Below are 26,559 nucleotides of genomic sequence, written 5' to 3'. Positions count from 1 at the left end.
GCCCCACAGGAACACCTTTCTTCCCACACACTCACTTCTACTGCCCCGGGTCCATCCTCTCCTGGCCACCTCCCGCTCTAACCTCCCCAGCTCCCCAGCAGCTTTCCAAGTCTTGGTGACCGCCCACTTTATTGCCCAATTCACATTTCACTGTAAGCCTGCAGATAACTTGTTACAAGCATTTTTAGAAGGCACACTCATTTTGAAATCAGGTAACCATGACTTGTTTGTGGAGAGCTGGCCAGGTGTCCAGAGCCATCCGTTGTACCCCAGGAAGGTGAGCTGGAGCCCGTCACCAGCGGGTGGCACTTTGGGGAGGCTGTGCACACAGTTTGTGTGAGGACAGGAGCATACTGCTTAGCGCCCCTCCACTGGGGCTGGAACTTACTTTAATTAATTCAACACTTTAGTACATTTTGATGCATGCAAAGGGGAAGGTTTGATACCAGTACAAGAAACAAACATTTTTCATAAATATGATGCAATTGAAACAAAGGCAGAAATCATGAGGCAAGGCAAAAACAGGGGCTTTTAGTCATTCTCAGGTGCATCTAAGACAGGAGGCGGAGGCCCCGCATAGAGGGGGCAGGGCTCACCTGGCCCTCTGTTGGCCTGGCCCTGCCGCTCATGCAGGACCACCTTGTTTTCCGTTCTCACCCTTAGCCAGAGTACATTACCCAGAAATCACTTCTGTGTCCCTGCTCTAGAGCATTATACATATATATATATATATTTTTTTTTTTTTTTTTTTTCTGAGGAAGATTTGCTCTGAGCTAACATCTGCTGCCAATCTTAATCTATTTTGTATGTGAATCGCCATCACAGCATGGCCACTGATAGACGAGTGATGTAGGTCAGCACCCTGGAACTGAACCCAAGCTGCTGAGGCAGAACCTAGCCACTAGGCCAATGGGGCTGGCCCTAGAGCATTACATTTCTTGTTTTAAAACAAATGAGCTACCTGCCACCACTTTACATAAAAATCTTATTCCTCCAGATAGTGCTTAACTCTCGCCAATCAAGCCACTAGAACAATCTCATCTAATTGCTGTGACACTGACACCATGGGTAGAGCAGCCAGCAAAATTAAGCTCAAAAGACCTGTAGATTCCAGCTGACCAAAAGCTATAAAAGAAAAAAAAAAATGAACTTTACCTGTGGCTATAGCGAATGGCTATCGTCAACCCAAGCTGTAATCAAAAAGAGAGAGAAATACATATTAAGTAATATCAAGAATATGCTGAAATCACAAGAAAATTAACACTGTTGATTATTTGTTAAACATTTGCTAAAATGCTCTATTGCTAATGCTTCATAAATAATACATTGTCATCTACATTGATAGATTTTTAGTTTCAACTTAGCTCGTAAAGGATAATTGTATTTGAAAGAGTCTTAAAGAGACCCACAATATTTCATCGTGGATTAGACAGAAGCTGTCTCTCATCAGAAAAGACTTCCAAAACTGGGCTGTTTATTTTTCGCTTTTTAAATTTTTACTTTTTACTGAGGTATAATTGACAAATAAAATTGTGTATATATAACGTGTACAACGTGACGATTCAACATACGTATACATTGTGAAATGATTACCACACATTATCACATTTACTAGCACATCAATCACCTCACAGTTACCTTTTTTTTTCTTTTTTGGTGAGAACACTAAAGATCTACTCTCTTAGTAAGTTGCAAATATGCAATACAGTATTGTTAACTATAGTCACCCTCTGTACATCAGATCCCAGAACTTATTTGTTTTATAACTGGAAATTTGTAGCCTTTGACCAACATCTCCCCACTCATCCCCACCCTCCAGCCCCTGGCAACCACCATCCTACTCTCTGTTTCCATGAACAAAACAAGGCTTTTCGAGCTCTGAGACAAAGCCGTGAAAGGATGGGATTGCCGAGAGCAGCTGATTGTGAGGCTCACAGCAGAAGATCACTGCCACGCCCAGGTCCTGGGAGTGGTCCCCTCTCTCCCCTCTACCCCAGGGCACTGACCAGCTGGAGGGCCAGAGCCTCCTGTGGAGATGAGCACAGATGTCACGCTGATCCCATAAGCTCAAGGACAGAAAAGAAATCCAGCCTGCGATACATGTGTGGCACCAAGAGAAAGTGTACACAATTGCTGGGCCCAGACATTGGAGGCCCAGGTGACACTGTGATTTCCTCTTTACTCTGCGGGGGTGTCGTGGAAACTTCTCAAGTGTAATTAGAGGTCAAATCATGCAGCATGGGCCTCGCCTAGTTCATGCAAGGTCAGTAGTGGATTACAGAAGAGTCACGCCAAACACGCTCACTGCTAACTTACAGGCATCAGCAAGTTATTTAAACTCAGAGCCTCAGTGTTCACAAACGTAAAAGGGATAAAATAGTTATTTTCTCACAGCATTCATGTAAAAATTAAGCAATTTTTCTATATTTGTGTTTATATCTGTGTCTGTGCCTGCGTGTGGTGCATACTGCCTGACAGATAGGAAAAACTATAAATAATATCTACCATGACTACCACTATATAAAGGCAATACCCCATTTATGAAAAGGTTGTCACATTCTAAAATTAATTTTTAATTTAGTTTTCAGAACTTTGAAAGTATTTCATGTGAAAAACAATGATCGGTCACAACCAGGCCTATGTAAGTCTCATTAACTCAGTTGTGCCTGAACCATGGCATTACTCCTTCAAGAAACTCATGGCAGTTAAAAACCAAAGCATCATCTATAATATCACATCTGGGCAAAAAGTCTACCTAACTTGCACTTATCCCTAAGACATCATTGCCTGTTCCCTTGATGTCGGCCCCCACGGAGGTGGGGGTGGGAGGTGACTTTTGCGGCGCTATCCTGGGTGCTGCAAGACGACGTGAGGGTCCCTGGGCAGTGGGAGGGCGGAGGGGTGGGGAAGACCCAAGGGGTAAGAGAGTTAGAAGTAAAATCGTTGAGATAAGAAAGCACGTCTCTGTCCAGCTCGACATACTGCAGAATCCCCCAGCTAGTGTTTGAATAACTCGCCTCCAGAATAATCCGTCTGGGTGTTACCACTGTATACACCCGAAATACAGAACCAACAACAATGAGCCACCAGGAATCAGGGAGAACAGGCTTAATTTTACAAAAAGCATATCTAGAAGTGAAGGCATGAAATATATATACCATCAAGCTGGGGTCACATCCCACTCACCTGAGTTTATTCAATTATCTTTCTCAACAAAGCCAGGAGTATATTTTCTTTGAGACTTAAGCAAATAGAAGAAGAAGATGCCTCAGGGACAATCAAGGAGTTAAAGAACAAGGAGGAAATTATTTGGGGAATCAAATAAAAACAGAAACTGCAGCCGAAAGGTCAGAACAAGCAATTTACAGATTTCACTTGCCGGGTAACTTTACATTTCCTGGGGTTAAAAAGTTCTGGCTTACAGTTAGGCTTAATTAGAAGATAATTTTACTGACTGAATATTTTGATAAGCTTTGGAGTACTGTTTAATTGGTGGCTTTTCCACTGTTGAAAGATAAGCCTTTGCTGGAGTAGGGAAAGGAAATGGGCGTGGGAGGGACAAGAATAAGAAAAAAGCAGAAAACGTTGTTAAATGGTAGCTGTGCTGGTTGAAAGGGGACAGGAGATAAATCCTTCACAGAGGTGAATTTCAATAAAGCATTTTTATTAGTTTTATCCTGGCTTCTGAATCAAATATGTTTTATTGCCATTTTTAAAAGGACATCCTTGTTAGGGAAGAAATTGTGAATCGTGGAATCACACAGACCAGCCGCAGCATCCTGCAGGCTCAGTGTGAACAGGCCAGGTAAAGACATGCTGGGAACAAGGTGATTGGAAGTGACGCAAAGGCCCTGGAGCTACGTGGCAGCCAACGTATAGGGTGCGTGGGAAGGGGGCATTGCACAGTCACTCTGGAAATGTGGCTTAAACGCCAGACAGAATGCAGGATCCAATTAGGCAGCCCTGAGAAGATGCTGGAACAGTGTAGAAAAGTTATTGTGGGCCTTGCTGTGAAACCCCAGGTTAGAACAGGCAAATGAGGCCAATGAGCTGTGTCAGGAGCCTCCCTATGCCTGCTCCTCCTCACTCCTACATGCTACCTGGCCCTGGAGAGGGCAGGGGAGGTAGAAAATTCTCTGAGGTCTCTGTACCACAGTAAATACCAGATAAAGGGAACTGTGTGATCTGCTGAGAGACGGCCCAAAGACACTTTTCTCTCCTGGCCTTAGGAACCGCCATGAGCCAGCCAGCCCTCACTGAGCACTCACCTTGCTAAGAAGCATCAGCAACTCAGAAATGCTTCGAGCAAGTCTCACCACTGCCTGTGTGTGCACATAATGCACATGTGCACACACTCACACCCAGCTCGCACAGACACTGCATATTCATGTGGGTGCAGGCACACACTTACACACTCACACGTCCATACTCACATGTGTGCATGCACATGTGTACACATGCGCTTGGATGCATGCCGTGTGTGTACATATGGCTAAGTCCGTGTTCACGTGTGCACATGCTTGCACAACACTGCCATGCATGTGTATCATGCACCAGTACATATGCACATATGCACACATATACACATTCCTACAGATGTGCACACACGCCCTTGCCCACGTGCAAGGAGACACTGTGGCATTCAGAGAGGCCCATAGAGCCCCTGAGACAAAGGGAGGCCTCAGACAATTGACCCTTTTGTTGCTGGTCTCAGCAGGGACCCAGGGGAGAGACAGGAGGGAGGCCAAGGGGCTGGCCCCCTGACCCCAGCCCAGCCAGGCTGCGGCCCGGGGATGTGGAGGTCAGCGGGAGTTTTGCGCTGCCGCCCTCCCTGGAGAATAGCCCCCCAGGACATACTGTAAGTATTGCCAGAAAGCACTTAACAAACTCCCATTTGGACTACTTCTTTTTAGATTTACACAATTTGTTAATCGCCAAATTAAATCACATTTTAATGGCAAGGAAAGAGTAATTTAACATTTTTCAAAACCTCCAGCAGCTCCAAAAACCTTTTTCCTGCTGCTTCAGCCTAAAAATGCTCCTTTTTTGGAAGAGCTGACTGAGGCAGCTGTTTTGTATCAAGTCCGAGGGTTTTCTATATGACCCAGGGAGCTCAGACAACAGGCAGACCTTCCTGCATTAAAGGGTAATCTGAGAATAATTTGCCATAAAACACCCAGAAGTGCGCCAGCTGTGGCTGGATACGCCCTATAAAGCACCATGTAGACTGCATGGATCTCGTAAAATAATCATACTAATCTTAGCAAACAGATTCTTAAAACACATTTTAAAAATATATTTTAAAGGAAAGAAATGGTTGGCATGTCTTAGCAGGCTGCAGGGACCTCCCTTGACATGTCCACGATTGTCACGAGCGTCTCCTCCCTAACGCCCCCTTGGCCAGCGGCGTCTGCGTTGTTGGGAATTCCTTCCTCGCAGGCCTGCTGGGCTTCATGTTTACGACGTGCTCTCTCACACACGCTGCCAGGGCAGCTGAGGACAAAGAGTCTGGCCAGTGCCATCCCAGAGTCACCCAGTTGGGAAGTGTTCTTGCTAGTGCAAGTCCAGAACTTCCTAGGCAGGGGTGTGAACAGGAACCATGCCCCTTTCACAGGTCAGCCCCCAACCAGTCACAGCCCTGACACTAGGGCTCCCCATTCCTTAAGAAAAGCTGGAAACCAAAGGTTCTATTATGAAAACTCCTACATTTTAAACTGATTTGAATATTTTTCAAATATTGTGGGAGCCAAACAAAACATGTCAGTGGAATTTGGCCAGGAGGCCACCAGTCTGCAACCTCGCTTTACGCCTCTGCGTGCCGCCAAGCCTCTCCTCGGGCTTTCACAGCTTCCGATCTGAACTAATGAGCTTGTGACCCATCTGGAAACAGCCTTCATGTTACTCCTGAATCTTCCCTCCCTTTCCTATACTTACGTGGAGGTTTTTCTTTAGTTTACTTTTTAAAAAAACTGCAGGAGTCCAAAGATTTATAACATTACAAAATAAACTCAGAAAGAAAAGCTTGTTTCTTTTCCTCCTGCACTATTTTTTTTTCCACTATTCCTTCCTCTTTCATGGGAAATATATGGAAAATGAACATGAAGGGGAGAAGAAGAGCCATGGCCAGGACAGAATCCCACAGAGAGTCACGGCATGGACGGAATCCCACAGAGACTCACGGCATGGACAGAATCCCACAGAGACTCACGGCATGGACAGAATCCCACAGAGAGTCATGGCATGGACGGAATCCCACAGAGAGTCATGGTGTGGAGGGAACCCCACAGAGAGTCACAGTGTGGACAGAATCCCACAGAGAGCCACGGCATGGACAGAACCCCACAGAGAGCCTCAGCATGGACGGAATCCTACAGAGAGCACAGCATGGATGGAACCCCCCAGAGAGCCACAGTGTGGATGGAACCCCACAGAGAGCCACAATGTGGATGGAACCCCACAGAGAGCCACAGTGCAGACAGAACCCCATGGAGAGCCACAGTGTGGATGGAATCCCACATGAACAGAACCATGTTGTGCTGGTACCAAGGATGGGAGAAAGTGACCCACTGAATGGAGCCCTTTAACCTCTTCGCTGGCTCTCCTTCCAGCACTGTTCTCTCTTGGTAATAACCAGGACCCCCATGTTCCTCCCACAGCAGCCTCCAGGGCTGGTCTTCTCAGACATCACCCCAGATCTTCCTGATCCTCCATGCCTGACTCTCGAACCCCTGCCGCACACCCCACAGCTCACTAGTCCTCGGCCGTGGAGCTGTGTCTAGGCCTTTCTTGGGCACTTGCTACGTCCTCTGAAAAAGTAACTGCATTGAACTAACAGGCGCTAATGGTCAGCGGCAATGAGCTCTGGTCAAGCCCCCTGACTTTTCTTGCCTGTTTCCTCACTGTAAAACAGGGGTAACATCACCTATTCCATGGGGTCATCTTAGACAGATTAACTTCAACCTCCGCAATGAGGCCCAGCAATATCAGTGTCTCCTGGGCGCTTGTGGGAAATACAAATTCTGGGGCCCTACCCCAGACCTGAATCAGGAACTCTGGGGGTGGCTTTTTGGGGTTTTATTTTTTGAGAAAGATTAGCCCTGAGCTAACATCTGTGCCCATCTTCCTCTACTCTAGATGTGGGACACAGCATAGCTTGACAAGCGGTGCGTAGGTCCACACCTGGGAACCGAATCCATGAACCCCAGGCAGCTGAAGCAGAACATGTGAACTTAACCGCTATGCCACTGGGCCGGCCACGAACTCTGGGGGTGTTTTAGCCAGTTCTCCAGGGGTCAGTTTAGGAAGCACTGGATGAGATGATGCCTGCAAAGAACTCAGCAACACGTTTGGCACAGATGAACTCATTAGTTGCCATGATGATGATGATGATGGTAATGACGACGATGATGTTACAGCTCATAGTAAAGCTATTTTCATTTTACGTCCTCTTAATGTCATTTCAGTGTCCTACACGCAACTTCAGGGATCATAGTCATTGTGAGCTCAGGCGCACGGGCAGGCCTGGGGTGAGGTTTTGGGAGATGGTCCTCCGAGTGCTCACAGGAGTCCGCATCCTGCTGGGATCTACCCTGTCCTATTGACAAACAAGAACAGGGCCGGCTCATGGAGCCCAAGGGTGAGCCTCCACAGGCAGCAGCCTCCCCTCCCCACTGTGCTCCTCTCTGTCACTCCCATCAAAAGAGGGAAAGGACAGCAAGACAGACGGGAGGAAGAAAAACAGCCACCTATTTTTCATTACTGAGTTTATTTTATGATGTTCTCTCTCCTTGGTCCATTAAAATTAAATTAAAAAACAAAACTAAAGAAAAATTCACACAAGTTCAGGAAAAGAAGGGGACATGTATAATGCAGGCTCTTTCCAGATTTGTCAGAAACCTAGTAATTCAGATCTGAAACTTTCAAAAGATGATGTAAAAGACAAGTTGCTAAATCAATGGAAATTAACATTGAACTAACATTGAAACGTAGGCGGTGGTTGTTGAACCAACCTAAGAAAACAGGTTGTTTTCAAGTCTCTAAGCCCCAGTGACTGGAAAGGTAAGACCGACTATGCTGCTGTTCCTCCCGCTGTCCCCAAGAGCCTGAGCCAGGCTCCAACTTTTTGGACTAAACGTCACAGCACTGCTTGAAAAGGACAGAGATGGGTTTTCACAAGGACTCACTTTGTCACCCTATTCACTCACACTGAAAACATTTGAGTCTTGGGCTGCTGCCACCACAGCTACAGCACCTGGGACCCCCTTCTGCTAGGCATTTTCCAGGGACCGAGCCCAGGAGCTAAGGGGCTCTGGCCGGTCAAGGGACCCCCTGCTCCCGACCTTGGTACCCTCCTCTGCAGAGAGAGGACAGTAATGCAGCGCCCAGGGCCAGCAGGGCAGGAAGCTCTCAGAGCCCGGCGATGTAAGGGCTTCAGGACGCCAGCTGTCATCTTTGTCATTGTCATTAGTGGCCACGGTCTGTGCACCTGTGTCGCAGCACAGCGAGCACACAGCTGGGCCTGGTTACTCATCTTTGTGTGCCCGGTACCCAAAGGGTACAACAGGGCTGCCAAGCAGTCAGCTTCATGAACCACTGGGTTCACTCCAAGTGGTTGCCCTGGTGCATTTATCCTGTCGACGAATGTATGTTTTTAGGTTTCAGGTTTCAAATAAAATAATTGTGGATTTGGGTGATTTTGCTTTCTCTTGATAGGAATGCTGGGTATTCGATAATATGAATAAACCACACACTCTTTTCCTAGAAAGTCTGACATCCATTTAAAAGAAATCAGCAGGACAATGGATGTGGATTCTGTGTGCAGCCTGCAACCTGGAAAACTCTGGAACTTTGAGTTAAATACTGAATACTACTACTTAATACTACCTAAGTGAAGACTACTTAAACGAAAATTTAGCAGTTAAGTCAGAGTTGGCTGGGGGAGGAGGACGAGACTGAAGAAAAGGAAATGGACAAGAGACTAAAGAGAAAAAAATAGGTGACGCCCTCAAATGCAATCAATAACAAAAGCATTTTAGGGCATTTCTAAGATGGAGTTGGGGCTGTTAAATAGAAAAAAAAAATGAAAGGCTCTTCATAGCCTGTCACAGAAGCTTAAAGACCCTACAGCTTGTGACCCGCTCTGACCCCCAGACTGCCATAAGAGCCAAGAGCAAAACTCCCAAGAAAGGAAATCTCTTTTTAATGTAAAATACAAAAACAATTTTAAGGAACTTGTTTCAAGGAAAGAAAATCCCTTTTCTTCCTTCTAGCTTTTACCTACTTTCTCCTCTAATTTTTACCAAAAAAAATTTTTGACACAAACAGACAAACAAAAATCCCTCCACCCAGGCATATGGGATATGGGCTAAAACGAGGCATTCTATGAAATATGACAACAGCCGTTAAAAGGAGTGTGGTAGATCCATTATTGAAAAAGAAACAATCTATTCTTAAACTGTTTATTAGGAGATAATTGTAGATTCACATGTAGGCATTAGAAATTATATAGAGATATCACACAGAGAGGTCCCATGTATCCTTACCCAGTTTCCTCCAATGGTAACATCTCGCACAAAAAAACCCACAAAAAACCTACAATATCACAGTGAGAATATTGGCATCAATACGGTCAAGCTACAGACTGTGTTTCCCTTTTAGAAATGAACCCACTTCCCTCCCACACTCATCCGTGTTTAACCCCTTGCAACCATCAATCTGTTCTCCATTCCCATAATTTTGTCATTTCAAGAATACTCTATAAGTGGAAACATATGGTACGTAAGCTTTGGGGATTAGATCTTTTTATTCAGCATAGTTCTCTGGAGATTCATCCAGGTGGTCACAGGTACCAATGGCTCATTTCTTTTGATTGCTGAGTAGTATGCCCTGGTATGGACGTACCACAGTCTATTAATCTGTTAAAGGACATCTGGGTTATTTGCAGTTTAGGACTTCTATAAATAAAGCTGCTATGAACATTCAGGTGCAGGCATTTGCATGAACGTAAGTTTTCATTTCCCTGGAATAAATGTCCAGGAGTGAAATTGCTGGGTCATATGGTAGTCGCATGTTTAATTTTATAGAAAATTGCCAAACTGTTTTCTAAAGTGGTTGAACTAAGATTCCACCAGAAATGTATGAGAGATACTCTTTCTCTACATACTCACCAGCTTTTGGTGTTATCACTTTTTTTTTTAATTTGAGGCATTTTGATAGGTATTATTCTCATAGTCTTTGTGGTTTTAATTTACATTTCCCTAAATGGCTAATGATGTTGAACGTCTTTTCATGTGCTTATTTGCCATCTGGAGATTCTCTTTAGTAAAATATCTCACCGTTTTCTAATTAGAGTGGCTGTTTTTCACTGTTGAGTTTTGAGAACTCTTCATATTTCTACATACTGGTCCTTTGTGAGATACGTGGTTTGCAAATATTTCCCCCCAGTCTGTAGCTTGTCTTCTCATCTGTGTAACAAGGTCTTTACAGAGTAAAAGTTATTTGTTCTGATGAAGTGCAATGTATGAACTTTTTTGAAGGGATTATGCCTTGGTGTCTTGTCTAAAAATTCTTTGTCTACCCCTAGACCCCAAAATTTTCTCCTATTTTTTCTGAAAGTTTTATAAATTTATGTTTTACATTTATGTCCACAATCCATTTTGAGTTAATTTTTGTATAAGGTATGAGACGTAGGTTGAAATTTATTCTTTTGGTCTATGGATATCCAATTGCTCCAGCCCCATTTGTTAAAAAGGCCATCTTTCTTACATTAAATTTCTTTCACACTTTTGTAAAGAATTAGTTGGACATATTTATTCGGATCTATTTCTGGGCTCTTGATTCTGCTCCATTGATCTGTTTGTCTGCCTTTCTGCCAGTACCACCTAGTCTTGATTACTATAGCTATATAAGGAGTCTTCAAATTGAGTACACTGATTCCACCTACTTTATTCCTTTTCAAAATTGTTTTAGCTCTCCTACTTCCTTTGCCTTCCCATGTAAACTTCAGAATAATCTTGTGCATATATGTTTTTAAATCTTGCTGTAATTTTGTTAGGAATCGCATTAAACCTATATAACCATTTTGGGGGAAAATTGGCATCATTATCATGTAAAGTTATCCAATCCATAAACATAGTATGTGCCTCCATTTATTTAGATGTTTGATTTCTTTCATCAACGTTGTATAATTTTCAGCACATAATTCCTATACATGTTTTGTTAGATTTACTCCTAAATGTTTCTCTCTTTTTTTTTTTTGAGCAATTGTAAAGAATTTCAGTGTCCACACGCTCATTATTAATATAGAGGAATACAGTTTATTTTTGTATGTTTATCTTGTATCCTTCAACCTTGCTAAATTCACTTATTAGTTCTAGGAGTTTTTTTGTAGGTTCCTTGGGCTTTCTATGTAGATAACCATGTCATCTACAAAGAAGGTCAGTTTTATTTCTTCTTTTCTGATCTTTGTGCCTTTTCTTTCCTTATTGCACTGGCTGGAACTCCCAGCACTATGTCGAGTAAGAGTACTGAAAGCAGACATCCTCGCCTTGTTCTCAATTTTAGGGGCAAGCCATTTAGTCATTTACCATTAAGTATAATGTTTTTGTAGATACTCTTTTTTAAGTCAAGGAAGTTCCCCTCATTCCTATTTTTCTCACAGTTTTTATCATGAATGGCACTGAATTTTGCCAAATGCTTACTAAAAAAACAGTTGTCTTCCTTCTAACTATCCTCTATCTTCTCTTCTGTCTAGTTCTTTCAAAAAAAATTACACAAAACAAAAAACCAAGCCCTCTGTCCCGGTATATAGAGCACAGGCTGAGATGAGGCTTTCCATAAAACACAATCACAGCTGGTAAAAAGGAGTGCAGTAGGGGCTGGCCCCGTAGCCTAGTGGTTAAGTTCACGCGCTCTGCTGCAGGCGGCCCAGTGTTTCATTGGTTCGAATCCTGGGCGCAGACATGGCACTGCTCATCAAACCACGCTGAGGCAGCGTCCCACATGCCACAACTAGAACCCACAATGAAGAATACACAACTATGCACCGGGGGGCTTTGGGGAGAAAAAGGAAAAAGATAAAATCTTTAAAAAGGAGTGCAGTAGATCCTCTATGAAAAGAGACACAACATATTTTTAAGCCAAAAAAAAAAGCAATTGCAGATACAATGTAGATGTGCATAGCACATATTGAGGCAATATCTGACATTGGATGATTACTTATATAATTATAAGGAGAGAAGTCTGAAAGACTAAATACCAAATTGTTGGATGAGAGGGGCAGAAAAGGACTTTGACTCTTTATCATTTTATACTCTTCCTTAACGTGTGATGTGAATGCTTTAACATAAGCAGGTATAAATTGGCAAGTTTTAAAAGGTCTAATATAGGCAAAATATGGAAAACAATTACATTGCAAAATGTGTAAATCACATAATTTTTGCACACTTGAATTCAATTCCTGTCTTCAGGTGCTGTCTTTGTCAGCCTGAAATGTGAATGCTTTGGCAGGCAGATATTATTAAACTATGTTCCACCTCCACTCATATTCGCACTGAGTGAAAAAGACAAACATTTGAAACAAAGACTCGTGAACGGGGGTAAAAGAATGAGGAGACATCTCTTGGAAATATCTTTCACCCCCCCAACCAAACAAATTCTTGCAAGGGTTCCAATTCATGATTTGAAATTTTTAGGTCAGTATAATCTAAAGGTTGCGACTTCGGACTTTAAGGGGAGAGAAATGAATTTGTCCAAAATGATGGACGTGAGAAAGGCAGTGACTGAAATGCCTGCACGCACCCAGCAGAGGGGGATAAAGAACTTTCTCCTACTTCCCCTGCCTCTGACCAGGGTCAACGAAGGACACGACTAGACAAAGAGAGTCCACCTAAGTGTGAATGTGTGGTCATTGTGACATAGAGAAGAAATGGAGCAAATACACTGGAGCAAAAACACCTTCACTAGTTTATAGGCACTGCCATGACCCATCACTGCCTCATCAAGTGATAGAAGAGACATTCCAAGTTTTCTTCATATTTCCAGGACAATTCTCCAAGGTGCCTTCTCTTCCTCCGGAGAGAAAAACCAACTCCCCAAAGAGTAATCAAGGGCAAGTGACACAGCTAAGGGGAGACCAGCACACCCCACAGTTATCAGTGAGGTGTGAGACCAGTGCTAACTGCCACCTTGACCCAACAAAGACCCAAGGACACAAATCCACCACCTGAAGTGGATGCTAGTTAGACTGTATTGTGCTGGCTCAAAATTGGGGTGGGGTTGGAGCACGAAGAGTTTAGCAAGTAAAAAATTATAAGATAGGACAAAAAAGGAAAAGACACTAAATAAGGAAATATAACAAGTATCAAAGATACTCAACCTCGCCAAAAACCCCCAAAATGGAAATTTAAACAATAAGACAGTACAAGTTGGTGATTCCCTATGGTAAAGTTTCCTCAAAGAACCTACCTGAATTCCAACCCCAGCTCTACCACTCCTTGGTCATGTGACCTTGGGCAAATGACTCAATCTCTCTGTGCCTCAGTCTCCTTGCTCTAACTTGGGGATAACAATTGTTATCCCCCCATCAGCCTTGTTGAGAGGGCTGGATGAGATGATGCAAGCAAAGTGCTCAACACCATGTTAGCACAAAATGAGCATTCAGTACTGTTAGTCATTGTTGATGGTCACAGGAATTAGATCTGGAAGAAACAGTCTGGTAATAATAAACACCAGACGTGGGTGGAGCACATTCGGACCTGTGGGTGGCATTACAAATCGGCACAGCTCTTTTGGAAAACAATTTGATAAAATACATTGGGTCGTGACATTATTGATAGCTTTAGATTACCCCTAAAAGAATAATCCAAAAGAAGGAAAAATCCAAAGATACGCAGTAAAGTCCTATGTATAAAGGTAAAAAATTTGAAATAATGTAAATATCTGTTAATAATTAAGAGAATAATTGTCAGTAATAACACTTGAACTCAATACTGTGTTGTCATTAAAACTTACAATTAAGAAGAGCATATGGAAGCAAGGAATACAAGCTTAGGATATAACATGGGAAAGGCAGAACGTAAGCAATAAGCATTTCCACACACTGAGGTTACATCCACATAAAAAGGTAAAACATGTGACTCCCTTTCATGCTCAGCTCTCCGGCCCAACCACTGTCCAGGGTCAGTTGGTCTCTCCAGTTAAGCTGCTCTGGACCTTGTTCCTCCCAGTTAAACCCGTTGCCACCTCCTTGAGAGTTCACCTTCCCTCACAGGAAGTACAGCAAGAGGGGGCTGTACTTAAGGGGCTGCCTTTCTCCAGCTGAAAACTTGGAGCTGATCACACCACCGGGTCTTGTGGAAAACCCTTCCTGGACCCCAGTGGCTGTGTGATAAAGCCAAGACTCTAAGGCCACCTCAGCTGCCTTGCAGCCCCCTTTCCAACCACTCCACCCTTTCATTCCTTCCCAGCATATCAAATCACCTCTACCCAGCACATCAAATCACCCCCAGACCCCCAAACACAGTGTACTGTTCTTCTCCCTTTCACATCCCATCCCATCCCCCTCAATGCTCTTCTCTCCTCATTCACCTTTCAAACTCCTATTCATCCCATAAACTCCCTCAGACACCATGACTCCTGGGAGGCTTCCATGTCCCACTGTGGCTTTCATCAGTCCCTCTTCTGCCTACTTCTGCACGGCACGCAGGGGCTGCTGTCTGTGCGCAGATCTCTTCCTACCATCCTGCAAGCTCTTGGAGGCTGGTTGTCCATCTTCCATCCCACGCCTAGTCCAGTGCCAGATGCACAGCGGGAGCCCAATGAATGTTGTTGAAATTAAGGGTTTTGTGTTTCCTTCACTTCTTTCCTTTAATGTATTATGCGTTGTCTGTGTGTATTGTCGCATAAAGTTGGTATTTTCTCCCTTGACTCAGTAGCCAAGAGAAGAGCTATCCCAGTGGCCTCCATGTTCTGGTGCAGCCACACAGCAGCCAAGAACACTCTGCCTCCTCACCCTGGTGATGGAGACACAACTGTACAGAGCACCCAACTGCGGGGAAAGTTTTTCCAACACCCTGAGAGGAGATTACAGGATGAGATTACCAAAGATCCTAATTGCTGTTTAAAAAAAGAAAGAAAGAAAGTCAAGAGAGAAAGAGCAAAACAGCATCTCCAAAACTCAGAAGAAAGCTCAGATGTCTTCAAACTTCAATCTGGCATGTTTCTAACACCAGTATCACCAGTGCATTGCTATTGTGCAATGGCCACCAGTGACAAAGTTGTAAGTGTTATGTTTCTGTCTATGTGGAAACTACTCATTTGATGCATGTGAAATGCAGGGTTCCAACCACATCATCAAAGTTTGTGAAAAGCCTGTTGTGTACACGACACTCAGGAGGGCATAAAGGGGCACATGGCATGGTCCCCGAGCTCAGAGAATGCAACATAAACCAAGAAAGTATCTTCACTACCCACCATGTTAAGTGCCAGACTCCAGGAGTCCACAGGAGGGTGATCTTGCTGGGAGATGGGTTAATTGAGAAGCTTTCACAGATGAGCTGGGGCTTGAGCTGGGGCTTGAGCTGGGCCTCAAGGGACTGGCAGGATTCAGACAGATATGAGAACAAGGGTGGGCCTCAGCATCAGCAATGGCTTAGCAGTGAGGAGTCAGGCAGGGAGTTTGGCCAATAACACACCTCTGCGTGGCTTCCACTGAGAACTTTCTGCAAGTCAAATATGGTGCCAAGTGCTGCAGAAATGTCACTTCATCCAACCCTGGTAACAAGTCTGAGACAGAAACATGACTATTCCCACTTTTGGATGGGGAGATGGAGATTAGAGAGTATGCTACCTTGCCTAAGGTCACACAGCTAGAAAGTGATTGAATGCCTGGGGATATTTGGACTAGAGTACTGAGGGTCTTGAGTATCATGCTAAACCTTGGGAACATGACCCTGGAGACAATTAGAGATGCTGCAGCTGTGTGAGCAAGGGAGGGACACACTCTGTGATGCTTCTGAAAGGTTCATCTTGGCCTTTGCATAAGAGGAATTTGAGAGAGACAGAGGCAAAGAGAGAAAGCTTTCTTTTAACGTGCTATATTTTTGTCCAAAGATGCCTTTCATTCTTTGTTGATAAATAAGCAATTTGGAAATGGGCAATTAAATAAAACATGCAGTCTTGTGGAGATCATGGGGGCTGTCTTTGTCCTTTTGTATCAGACTTCCCCAGCTCCTCCCAGCTCAGTGCTCTGGAGCAATCTCTAAGACATCAGGATACTCAGCACTCCTCATTCTCTCTCCAATTTTTCACACCTTCCTGCCACTGGACATGCCTGGAAACATGGTCCAGGCCTTCCATGAACCACAGAAGTAAGCAGAAATCACGCCAAAATTAAGGAAATGCAAATTTTTCAGGATTCTAAGAAAAACCTCTACCATGGCTAGGGGCCCAAGACATTTCTCCACCAAGACCTCAGAGCAATGTATAGGGGCGTGAGGACATTTGATACAGCACTGTCTCTAAAAGCAAAACTTTGGAAAAAACATAAATGTCGACCAGGAGGAGCCTGGTTACAGCAGACTCCTATGCACTACTAAAAAGATTGAGGAAGTTTTCTATACTAACTTGGAAAGATCTCCAAGAATTAGCATTAGGTGACAAAAGGAGGCAGAAATTCACTTCTAGTATGGCAGTGTGAGCCCTCTCCAGACTGACCCTCCCATAGATAACAGCTGTAAACTCTAGGACAAATACAAAAACAACTACTGAGAATTCTGGAGAGTAAAAGCAAGCAGACAGATTACAGAGGGGAGTCATAAAATCTGAATTAGCAACTGGCCCAGGGTGAATTTCCTGCCTTTTTGTTGTTTTCCTGATTTTTGCCCTGAAAGTGGGCCACAGTTGTGGAGGAGGGGAGCCTGGTAGCTAAAACTCTGAGAGGGAACCTGCTGTCTTGCTGGCTGGAGGAATTAGGAAAAGAAGCAAAGACAACTATGGTCACTGGAATGTGTGGAGGCATCCCAGAGAGGCAAGAGGAGAAGGAGGGGATCCCCTGATTCTGTGCAGGAACTCTGGATCAATCTTAGGCTGACCTCGAAACCAGCATGCACAGGACAAAGCAGTACAGCAAAGGGTTAAAGAATTGAACTGAGACTTGAACCCACAGAAGAGAAGACAAAGCTCAAGGTTAGGCCATGAGTCTAACCAGGTTAATTGCCTGCTAAAATAAACCATTAGCTTTCTTCAGAAGACTGTAACATAACTCAGAGCCCCCAGAACATAACATTCACAATGTCCAGGATATAATCCAAAATTACTTGATTTACGAAGAACCAGGAAAATGTGACCCATTCCCAAAAGAAAAGACTACCAATAAATGCCTAACCTAGGGTATCCAGATGTCGGAATTATCAGATAGGGGCTTTTCAAGTAGATATTATAACCATACTCCCTGAGGTCAAGGAAAATATTTTCCAGTTAATGAAAAGATAGGAAATGTCAGCAGAGAAACAGAAGATAAAAACAAGAAACAAATGAAAATTTTAGTATGGAAAAATACAATATCTGAAAATAAAATTTCACTGAACAGGCTTCATAGCAGAAAGGAGATGCCAAAGGAAAGAGGCAGTGAACTTGAGAAAATAGATCAGTATAAATTAGGCAAAAGAGAGAAGAAGGAAGATGTAAAAAATGAACATAAAAGAAGATATGAATAAAGAGAGATTCACGTTCACATATTGGAAGACTCAGCATTGCTAATATGTCAATTCCTGAGTTCCCAACACAATCCCAATCAAGTTCCTACTATTAGTTTATAGGTATTGACAAAGTGATTCTAAAATTTACATGAAAAGGCAAAGGACCGAGAACAGCCAAAACAACAATGAAGAAGAACAAAGTTGAAGGACGCACATTATTTGATTTCAAGACTACAGTAATCAAGACAGCACAGTATTGAGAAAAAATAGACACATAGGTCAGTGGAACCAGATAGAGAGCCCAGAAATAGCCCCAGGCAAATATAGTCAGCGCAGTTTTGACAAAGCTGCAAAGGCAATTCAACCGAGAAAGGACAGTCTTTTTGACAAATGGTGCTGGAACACACATATGCAAAAAAAAAAGGGATCTAGACCCAGACCTCACTTTAAACAAAATTAACTTAAAATGGGTCATAAACCCAAATGTAAAATACAAAAACCACAAAACTACTAGAACAAAACATAGGAGAAAATCTACATGAACTTGGGTTTGTGATGAGTTTTAGATATATCACCAAAAGCACAATCCATGAAAGAACAACTAAATAAATTGAACTTCGTTAAAATTAAAAAAGTCTGTTCTGTCAAAGACACTTTGTTAAGAGAATGAACAGTCGCAAATTGGGAAAAAAATCTTTGCAAAACACATATCTGATAAAGGACATATATCCAAAATGTTCAAAGAACTCTTAAAACTCAATAATAAGAAAACAAACAACTCAATTAGAAAATAGGCGAAAGATCTAATGAGACACTTCGCCAAAGAAAATATACAGAGGGCAAATAGGCATATGAAAAGATGCTCAAGGTCATATGTCATCAGGGAAATGAAAATTAAAACAATTAGATACCACTACACACCCATTAGGATGTTTAAAATCCAAAACACTGACAATGGCTGGCGAGGATCCAGAGCAACAGGAGCTCTCTCATTCGTTGCTGGGGAGAATGTGAATTGTCACTTTGGAAGACAGTTTGGTGTTTTTTTACAAAGCTGAACACAGTCTTACCATTTAGTCCCACAATAGTGCCCCTAGGTGTTTACCCAAAAGATCTGAAATCTTATATCCACACAAAAACTTGCACGCAAATGTTTATAGCAGCTTTATTCATAATCACCAAAAGAGGGGACGCAACCAAGATGTCCTTCAATGGATGAATGGATAAACAAACTGTGGTATATTTATATAGTAGAACACTATTCAGCAATAAAAAGGAATGAGCTATCAAGCCGTGGAAAAAATGGATGAATCTTAAATGCACACTGTTAAGTAAAAGAAGCTCATCTGAAAAGGTACATACCATACAATTCTATTTATATGACATTCTGGAAAGGGCAAAACTATAGAGCTGGTAAACAGATTAGCGGTTGCCAGATGTTTGGGCAGAGAAGAGGACTGAGTGGGTGTAGCACTGGGTATTATTTGAGGTGGCGAAACCATTCTGTATGATGCTGTAACGACAGATACGTGAAACTATATATTTGTCAAGACCCATAGAACTTCACAGCACAAAGAGTGAAACTTAACGTATGCAATCTTTCAGAAAATCATTTAAAAGTTGAGGAGATCCCCAAATGGAAGGCAGACTGTGAGAAAAGAATCTAAATACTAAAAAGGACGAATGTATGAAACAACCTCCCTGAAGTGGGGGAGGGATAAAAGGACTGACGTAAGTAACTTTGGAGCTGAGTGTAGACCGGAAGACTAAAGGCAAAACGAACTGAACAGAGGCACGGTGCCCTCGAAGACAAAGTTGTTTCCCTTGGGGATACAAGTTAACAATTCTGAAACCACTAACAGGTATACTGGCATTGAACAATTAAGTAAACTGATGGCAGATGGTTGGAGCTAGGTTTTTCACTGTTGGAGCAGGACGTTATAGACAAGCAAGGGGAGAAGTCTAGAACGATCTATGTGGTAATGGATTAAAGATGAAACATCAGTATGAACTCAAGTTTAGCTTAACATAGATACAAATGGATACATATTTATAGATATCTGTGTATACACAGGTTAGTATACAAACGTCTATTTCCTTGTTCTATCAACTGAGAAGACAGAGCAGTAACAACACTCCAGTAGCAACAAAACACAGCGCTCAAATCTTGGTTTCTAAAACCATTCTTCAATAAAAGGAACCAGGGTTCCTTGGGGAAATGACTGATCCTAGGGCTGGGGTACATGACCATGAGACCAAAGGTATTGAGAGCCCAGCTTTAATGAATTACACTTGAGGTCACAATTTGGTAAAATCCAGCTTATAAGGGATGACGGTCATTCCTGCCATAAAGTTTTCCATACAGATGCCTTATTTTTCTTGGAAATGAGATCTGAAAATGGATCATATATGTTGCTCATTAAAAGTACCTAACCATACTCCAGGTATTCAGCAACAGTGGAAAGAGGGAAATTTTCCCTCTGACCACAGTGTCCCTTCCTCCCACCCGCATCTCTTGGGCTCCCTTGATTCACACCTTCCCAGCAGCCATCATCTCACTGCTATACTCTGTCCTTCTGTAACCCAATTGGTGAATTTCCAAATCTGGGCTAACCCAACCATCTCATTTCCCTATCACTGCCCCGGGGACAAACTGCATCATCACATTGCCTGGCACTGCCACAAACAGAGTCGACCGTGGCACTCCACTCAAGACTGGGTTTCCAACGATCTCCACAAGCCCTCTTCTCCACCTCTCTCCTCCCCACCCTATCGCCTTTGATGGCTGTGGAGACGGAGTCTCCTCTTCCTTTTTTTTTTTCCGGGGTTGGGGGGAAGATTAGCCCTGAGCTAACATCTGCTGTCAATCCTCCTCTTTTTGCTGAGGAAGACTGGCCCTGAGCTAACATCCATGCCCATCTTCCTCTACTTTATATGTGGGACGCCTACCACAGCATGGCGTGCCAAGCGGTGCCATGTCCACACCCGGGATCTGAACAGGTGAACCCCAGGCCGCTGAGATGTGGAACATGTGAACTTAACCGCTGCGCCACCGGGCCAGCCCCCAGAGTCTCCTCTTCTGAAACTTCCACCCCCACCCCTGCTGCCTCTCCTCGGATCTTGACCCACCTCTGCATTCCTGAGAAAACAGAAATCATCTGATAGAATGCTCTCAATTTTCTTGCCCCTGCTTAAAAATTCCTGTCTCCTTCTCTTAAAAATTCCTCTCCTCCTTCTGACTTTTGTCCCTCCTGTCTCTGAGGAAGAAACATCTGCTTTGGGTTCAGGGTCATCCCTCCACCTGTGTTTTAATGTCATGTCATAAGTCTCCCTGTGACCTTCCCACCACTCAACCTCCTTGTCTCTGGCAGCATTAATCTCTCTCTTTCTACTTCCTCTTTCTCCTCTAGGCTCAGATGTGCTCAGGTCGCTCCTGTCTCTAAAACACCATTCCTCCACTCCACAAGCATTAAAACTCTGGTCCCACATCACCTCCCTTGGTTGAAAGCATAGCACAGGCTATGGTCCCACACAGACCTGGGTTCAAATCTTAGCCCCACCACTTACTAGCTCAGTGATGCTGAGAAATAACCAAGACCAAGTTCTAGTGTATGGAGGGGCTCCTGTGTGTTGGCACCGTGTGAAGGGCTTCGCTTACAATAAGACAATAGCTCATGGAATCCCCTCAACATCCACGGGAGACTGGAGCATTATATTTCATTTAGAAAAGAGGAACCAAGTAGTTTGTACAAGTTCACACAGCTAATAAGGGCAGAGGTGGAACTCAAACCCAGCCTATTTCACGCCAAAGCCCACGTTCTGTCTCCCAAGAAGATTTTAACCCTGGTCCTCAGTCCTTTATTTATAGAATATCAATATCAGTGCCTCCCTTGCGGAATTCCTATAAGAATTAAAGGAAACGACGTATGGAAAACACTTAGCATAATGTCTAGCACTCAACAAAGGAGCCTCATTCAACAAATGGTGGTGATTGCTGTAGGATTACTGATCAAACATGCCTTAACATTCTCTCCTCTTGGCTTCCATGAAGCTATGACCTTCTGGTTTTCCTCTTGCTTCTCTGACCCATCACTTGCATTCCCCATCACGCCCTTCAGCTTATCCTTTACAGGTAGACTTTGCCCAGAGTCCCTCATAGCTTCCTCTTCCTGCACGATGTCGCCTACTCCCCCAGCTTCAGCCAAGCCTCCCAGAGCCTCCACGCTCCCACCTGATGCTTCTGCAAACTCATACTTCCCTCTCTAAACCTGTTCCTCCTTTGTGTTCTCCGTTCCAAACTAAGGTGTTCCCTGAACCATAAGCTACATCTCGTTGTTTCCTCCCTTAGAAACCATAAGTAGGACTTCACTGCCTACAGAATAAAATGCAGGATCTTTGGCAAGGCAAGAAAGGCCCTCCGTCATCTGGTCCCAACCAGCGTCCCAGCTGCCTCTAACAGCCCCAGTCTCCTGGAAGGTGTTCTCATGCCTCTCTGCCCCAAGAGCTTCTCTTTTTCCAGCTAAGCATCCCCAGACAATCCAGCAGTTCCTCGCATGGCATTGTGTCAAACCCCTCTACTGTGCTGGGTATCATCTCCACACTGGCTCCATTTGTCTGGGTCTCTGTTTAAAGAAAGAGACCAGAAAGCAACAACACTCTAGACACTGAGTGGAACTATCCACTCCAGTGTTCTGAAAATTAAGCTTCTCTTAGTGCGCTGTCTCCTCTTCCTGCCTGCCCAGCAGGCCAAGCCAGGCGGCTTCTAACTGCAGCACGGCAGCTGCAGCAGCCTTGGCTGGTCACGGGCTGCAGTGTGCTCCCAGGGCACCAACACTGGCACAGGAGCCTTTCAGGTCTACACTCTGCCTTTCCAACAGGACTGAAAACCCCTTAAGGGCAGGGATTTATATCTATGTTCTAGATTCCAAAACCAGCAATACTCTATGCCTTTAGTCCATCTGTAGTGAACAAGCCAAGGATTTGTGAGGTCATGTGTAAAGGTGGGGTTATGCCAGAGCAAAGGCCATACTTAAACTCCTTCCCTCCTCTTTTATTTGTTTGTTTGTTTTGAGGAAGATTAGCCCTGAGCTAATGTCTGCTGCCAATCCTCCTCTTTTCAACGAGGAAAACTGGCCCTGAGCTAACATCCGTGCCCATCTTCCTCTACTTTATACGTGGGACGCCTACCACAGCATGGCGTGCCAAGCGGTGCCATGTCCGCACCCGGGATCCGAACCTGCAAACCCCGGGCTGCCAAAGCAGAACGTGCGAACTTAACCACTGTGCCACCGGGCCAGCCCCTGCTCTTCTTTTAAATTCTACTGACTTTAAAAATGGAATAGAGGCAGAGAGTATACTTGTTATATTAAGCACCTCTAGTGATTTGATGCTGAGTCACACTGCAGCACTGACAAAGGTGTCTTCTAAATTTAAGAGAGATTTCATGGTAGTAGAGGGTACCGTTTGGCCCACAAGATCAGTTCTTTCAACAGAGACGTCTGGAGTGTGGTTTGAAACAGGTTGGAGGAGATGCCAAACACGAGAAAGAGAAAGCGCTGTGGCACACCAGCCCCTCAGCGCCTTACACCATCACAGTTATCTATTCAAGCATGGAAACTGGGACATCGTTCTTACAACACTCATTAGACAAAGAAATGAGATATGCAAATATTTTTTAAAAGTCTACTCACGACAACATTCTCACCAGACGAAAGTTAATAAAGAAAAAACAACCCAGTAGGGTCGCTCTGCTGCTAGCAGCCATCAGCCTGACTCCCTGACCTTTGACATCCCTGGGAACAAAAATCAAGTTTGAGTCTAGGGCCACCCCCACAACCCTGGAGACAGACAGGATCAAAACCTCAGAATGTCACATGGGCCAGGTGGGCTCAAACGTCAGAGGTTACTCAAGCAAGAGGCATGGAAGTTTCCAGAAATCTAAGATGCTGCAGTTTGAGGCCCCATGTCCAGCACTCCTTCGCCAGCCCAGCCTCAAAACGGAGGATCTTTGGCAAAAGGAGATCAGTGGGGACCCTGCGGGGCAGGGTGGGCACAACATCACATTGCCCCATGGAAGTCGGGTGTCCTTGTCCAGCTACCTCATCTCCCAGATCCTCTGTCTTCTCATTTGTAAAACGACAATCACAGCAGAGCTGCTGTGAGCACTGAGGGAGAAAATGCACACAGAGCATCGCACGCCTGGCCCGCGGTGGGCTCCCTGCCCCCTCTCCTGGACCTCGTTAGAATGAAGATGCCTGTGATGGGCTGGGGAGTCCACAGGGCTGACTCAGTTCACAGATACTTACTGAGGGCCTCCTGCGCACCTGCCAAGCCCCTGCTCTCTAGGCTACCGGGCAACCGAGACACAGACAACAGTTAACACCTGGGGCTGAGATTAAACGAGGCACTGCAAGAGCTCTGTGTTGGAAAGGCACAGCAAGAATGGGAATGGGAAGAGAGAGAGAGAGAGGGTCATGGGCCGAGGAACGGTTTGTGCAGAGCCAGGAGGTGGCAAGGTGTGGCCTGTCTGAGGAAGTGCAATCAGATCTGTGTTGCTGGAGTATGACATCGATTCCTCCCACCCAGAAAGAATGCCCCTAAACCCAGCAACTCTGCAGTTTGGGGCCTGGGCTGCTCTCTGAGGCTTTAATCCTATTACCCGGCCATCCTCAGAGAATGAGAGACCATCCCCGGACCTGCACGTCATCTGCCCAGAATAGCGCTCCAGTCACACCCACAATGTCGTCAGACCCAAGAGGCTCAGCCATGAGCAATCCGCCGGGGTGAGCCAGGGAGCGAGTGAGCGCTGCAGGAAATAAAAACAAAACAGTCTCTGCCACATGCACGCCTGCCTGGCCTGAAAATACCCCGGAGCGGGCCAGTTCCAAATTCATAAAAGAAAGGTCTGGGTACACATGAGAAACGGGGAATGTTTGCTTTTATTTTTTTAAAGATGAGATCAGGGTTCCAGTGCTCTTAATACATTTAAATGCCACCAAATGACTGACATCTGATCTCCATAGAGCTGTGATCTGGACTGATTTATTCTCTGCCAAAGACGCCTTCCCTTCATCACTATAGTCATTCAACTATCCATCCATTCATTCATTCATCAAATGCTTAACTAAGTGCCAGGTCCTGTTCTAAGTCCACAGTGGACAGCAGTGACCAAAAAGATGTAGGTCCTGCTCTCTTGAAGCTGACATTCTCAATGACCAGCCTCCAAGGCTGGGCGCCCTAGACAAGACCTATGTGCCTCTGAGTCTTCTGAGAAGCAAATAAAAGTGGTTACACAGAAGCCCTCAGTCACCCCCCCCCACCCAGGGCCAACCTTGCAGGCAGGAAGTGGCCGTTCCTCAGTTTACCTTCTCCTGCTCTAACCACCTCTCCAAACTCAGGTCAAGTCTGACTCAGAGGCAGTTCCTTTTAACACATCCTCAAGCGACATATCCTCACAGGAGTGGGGGAGTGTGCTTCTAATCAGGGACACGGCAGCACATACAATTTAAATACGAACATCCCCTCCTCCTATGGGCCCTATATTGGAGTTTATGAGGCACTGCCACCTGGTTTTTGTACAGACTGAGAAATAAACCAGGGAACAGCAAGCATAGGCCCAAATAATACTTTTCTTCTTGATTCAAGTTAGGCTGGAGGAAGTAGCTGAGGGAAGCAATGCAAGGGCTGCTAACAATGCAATCCAGCCTTAGACACACTTGCCCATGCAGTCTTGGCAGCGCTGGACAGGGAGCCCTCCCGTGAGAAGGAGCCTTCCCTGGGGCCAGCCCTCAGTACCTGCACCCTGAGGAAGGAGGCAGAAGGACAGCAGGTCTACAAAATCCCCAGGTCTTGCTCTCAAACTTCCCAATGAGGTAGGTCACCCTATAGCCCCTGCAAAGATGGGGCAAAGGGCAGAGAAAGCCAGTTGTATATTTGAAGGAAAATCTCTATTGATGGAAGCTGAGGAGGCGCCCCCCTTCTTAACTTCCTGGATGAGTTCAAGTCACACAGTCGCCAAAGTCAGACCTGTTGTCACCCTTGGTCTCTCATTTCCAATCAGCCCTAATATCCTCTCCATTCTGTCCCCTGCGTATGTGCCATATCCTTTCCCCCATCCCTTCCACAGTGACTGTGTATCATGTCTTACTTGGACCTTTATGACAGTCCCAGTTGCCAACCATTCACTCTCTCCATCCTCTACCTAACTGCCAGGACAGTCTGTCTAAAATGCATCCCTGGTCAGGTCCTTATCCTGCAGGTAATCCTTCTTCACGGGCTCTCCATAGCTTGTGAGCCCTTTTCCATTATGGCCCAGCTCACCTGTCTGTTTGGTCAGCATGGTGGATAACCACCATAACCTCTCCAGCAGGCCATGGAAGCTCTGGCCATGTCAAGCCCTCTGTTCATCCACAATGGGCTGCATTGGTTCACTCCTCTGTGCCTTCATATGTGGTCTCCCTTCTGCCTGGAAGGTCCTTCCCCAACTTTGTTTGTCAATCAACTTCTTCTGGTCCTTTGAAACTCAATGGAAGGTCTTTGAGGGACTCTTCACTGAATGGCTTAAACTAAGCCTGGTGGCCCTTGGTCTGGTCCTGCTCATAACTCCATTATAGCACCAACCTCACATTGATTGTAACTGCTGGTTTCCAGCCCCTCTGCCCCCTAACCTTCACTACCTCTCTAATTGACCCCAACTGACTCTAGAGTAAAAAAAAGTTAATTCAGGGAACAGAATTCTGAAAAACAATCTCCAGTTGATATCTATAGAGAGATCACAGAGCAATTGCATCTAAAAAATAAAAACATATCCCTATAGGAAAGGAATAGATCAGAGAAAAAGCTCTTGAAAATAAAAATAATTGTA

General features: G+C 44.6%; 1 protein-coding gene across 1 annotated transcript in view; it reads right to left on the bottom strand.

The window, feature by feature from the left end:
* The window catches only part of ACOXL (acyl-CoA oxidase like), a 256,960-nt gene that overhangs the window by 175,178 nt on the left and 55,223 nt on the right, over window positions 1-26,559 (bottom strand). The window contains exon 10 of the mRNA XM_046662297.1: window positions 1,156-1,190. Within this exon, the coding sequence (XP_046518253.1) occupies window positions 1,156-1,190 (35 nt within the window). The remainder of the gene's footprint in view (window positions 1-1,155; window positions 1,191-26,559) is intronic.

The sequence above is a fragment of the Equus quagga genome, chromosome 5, assembly GCF_021613505.1.
Source record: "Equus quagga isolate Etosha38 chromosome 5, UCLA_HA_Equagga_1.0, whole genome shotgun sequence".
Lineage (NCBI taxonomy): Eukaryota > Metazoa > Chordata > Mammalia > Perissodactyla > Equidae > Equus > Equus quagga.
This window is presented reverse-complemented; position numbering and strand designations above follow the sequence as displayed.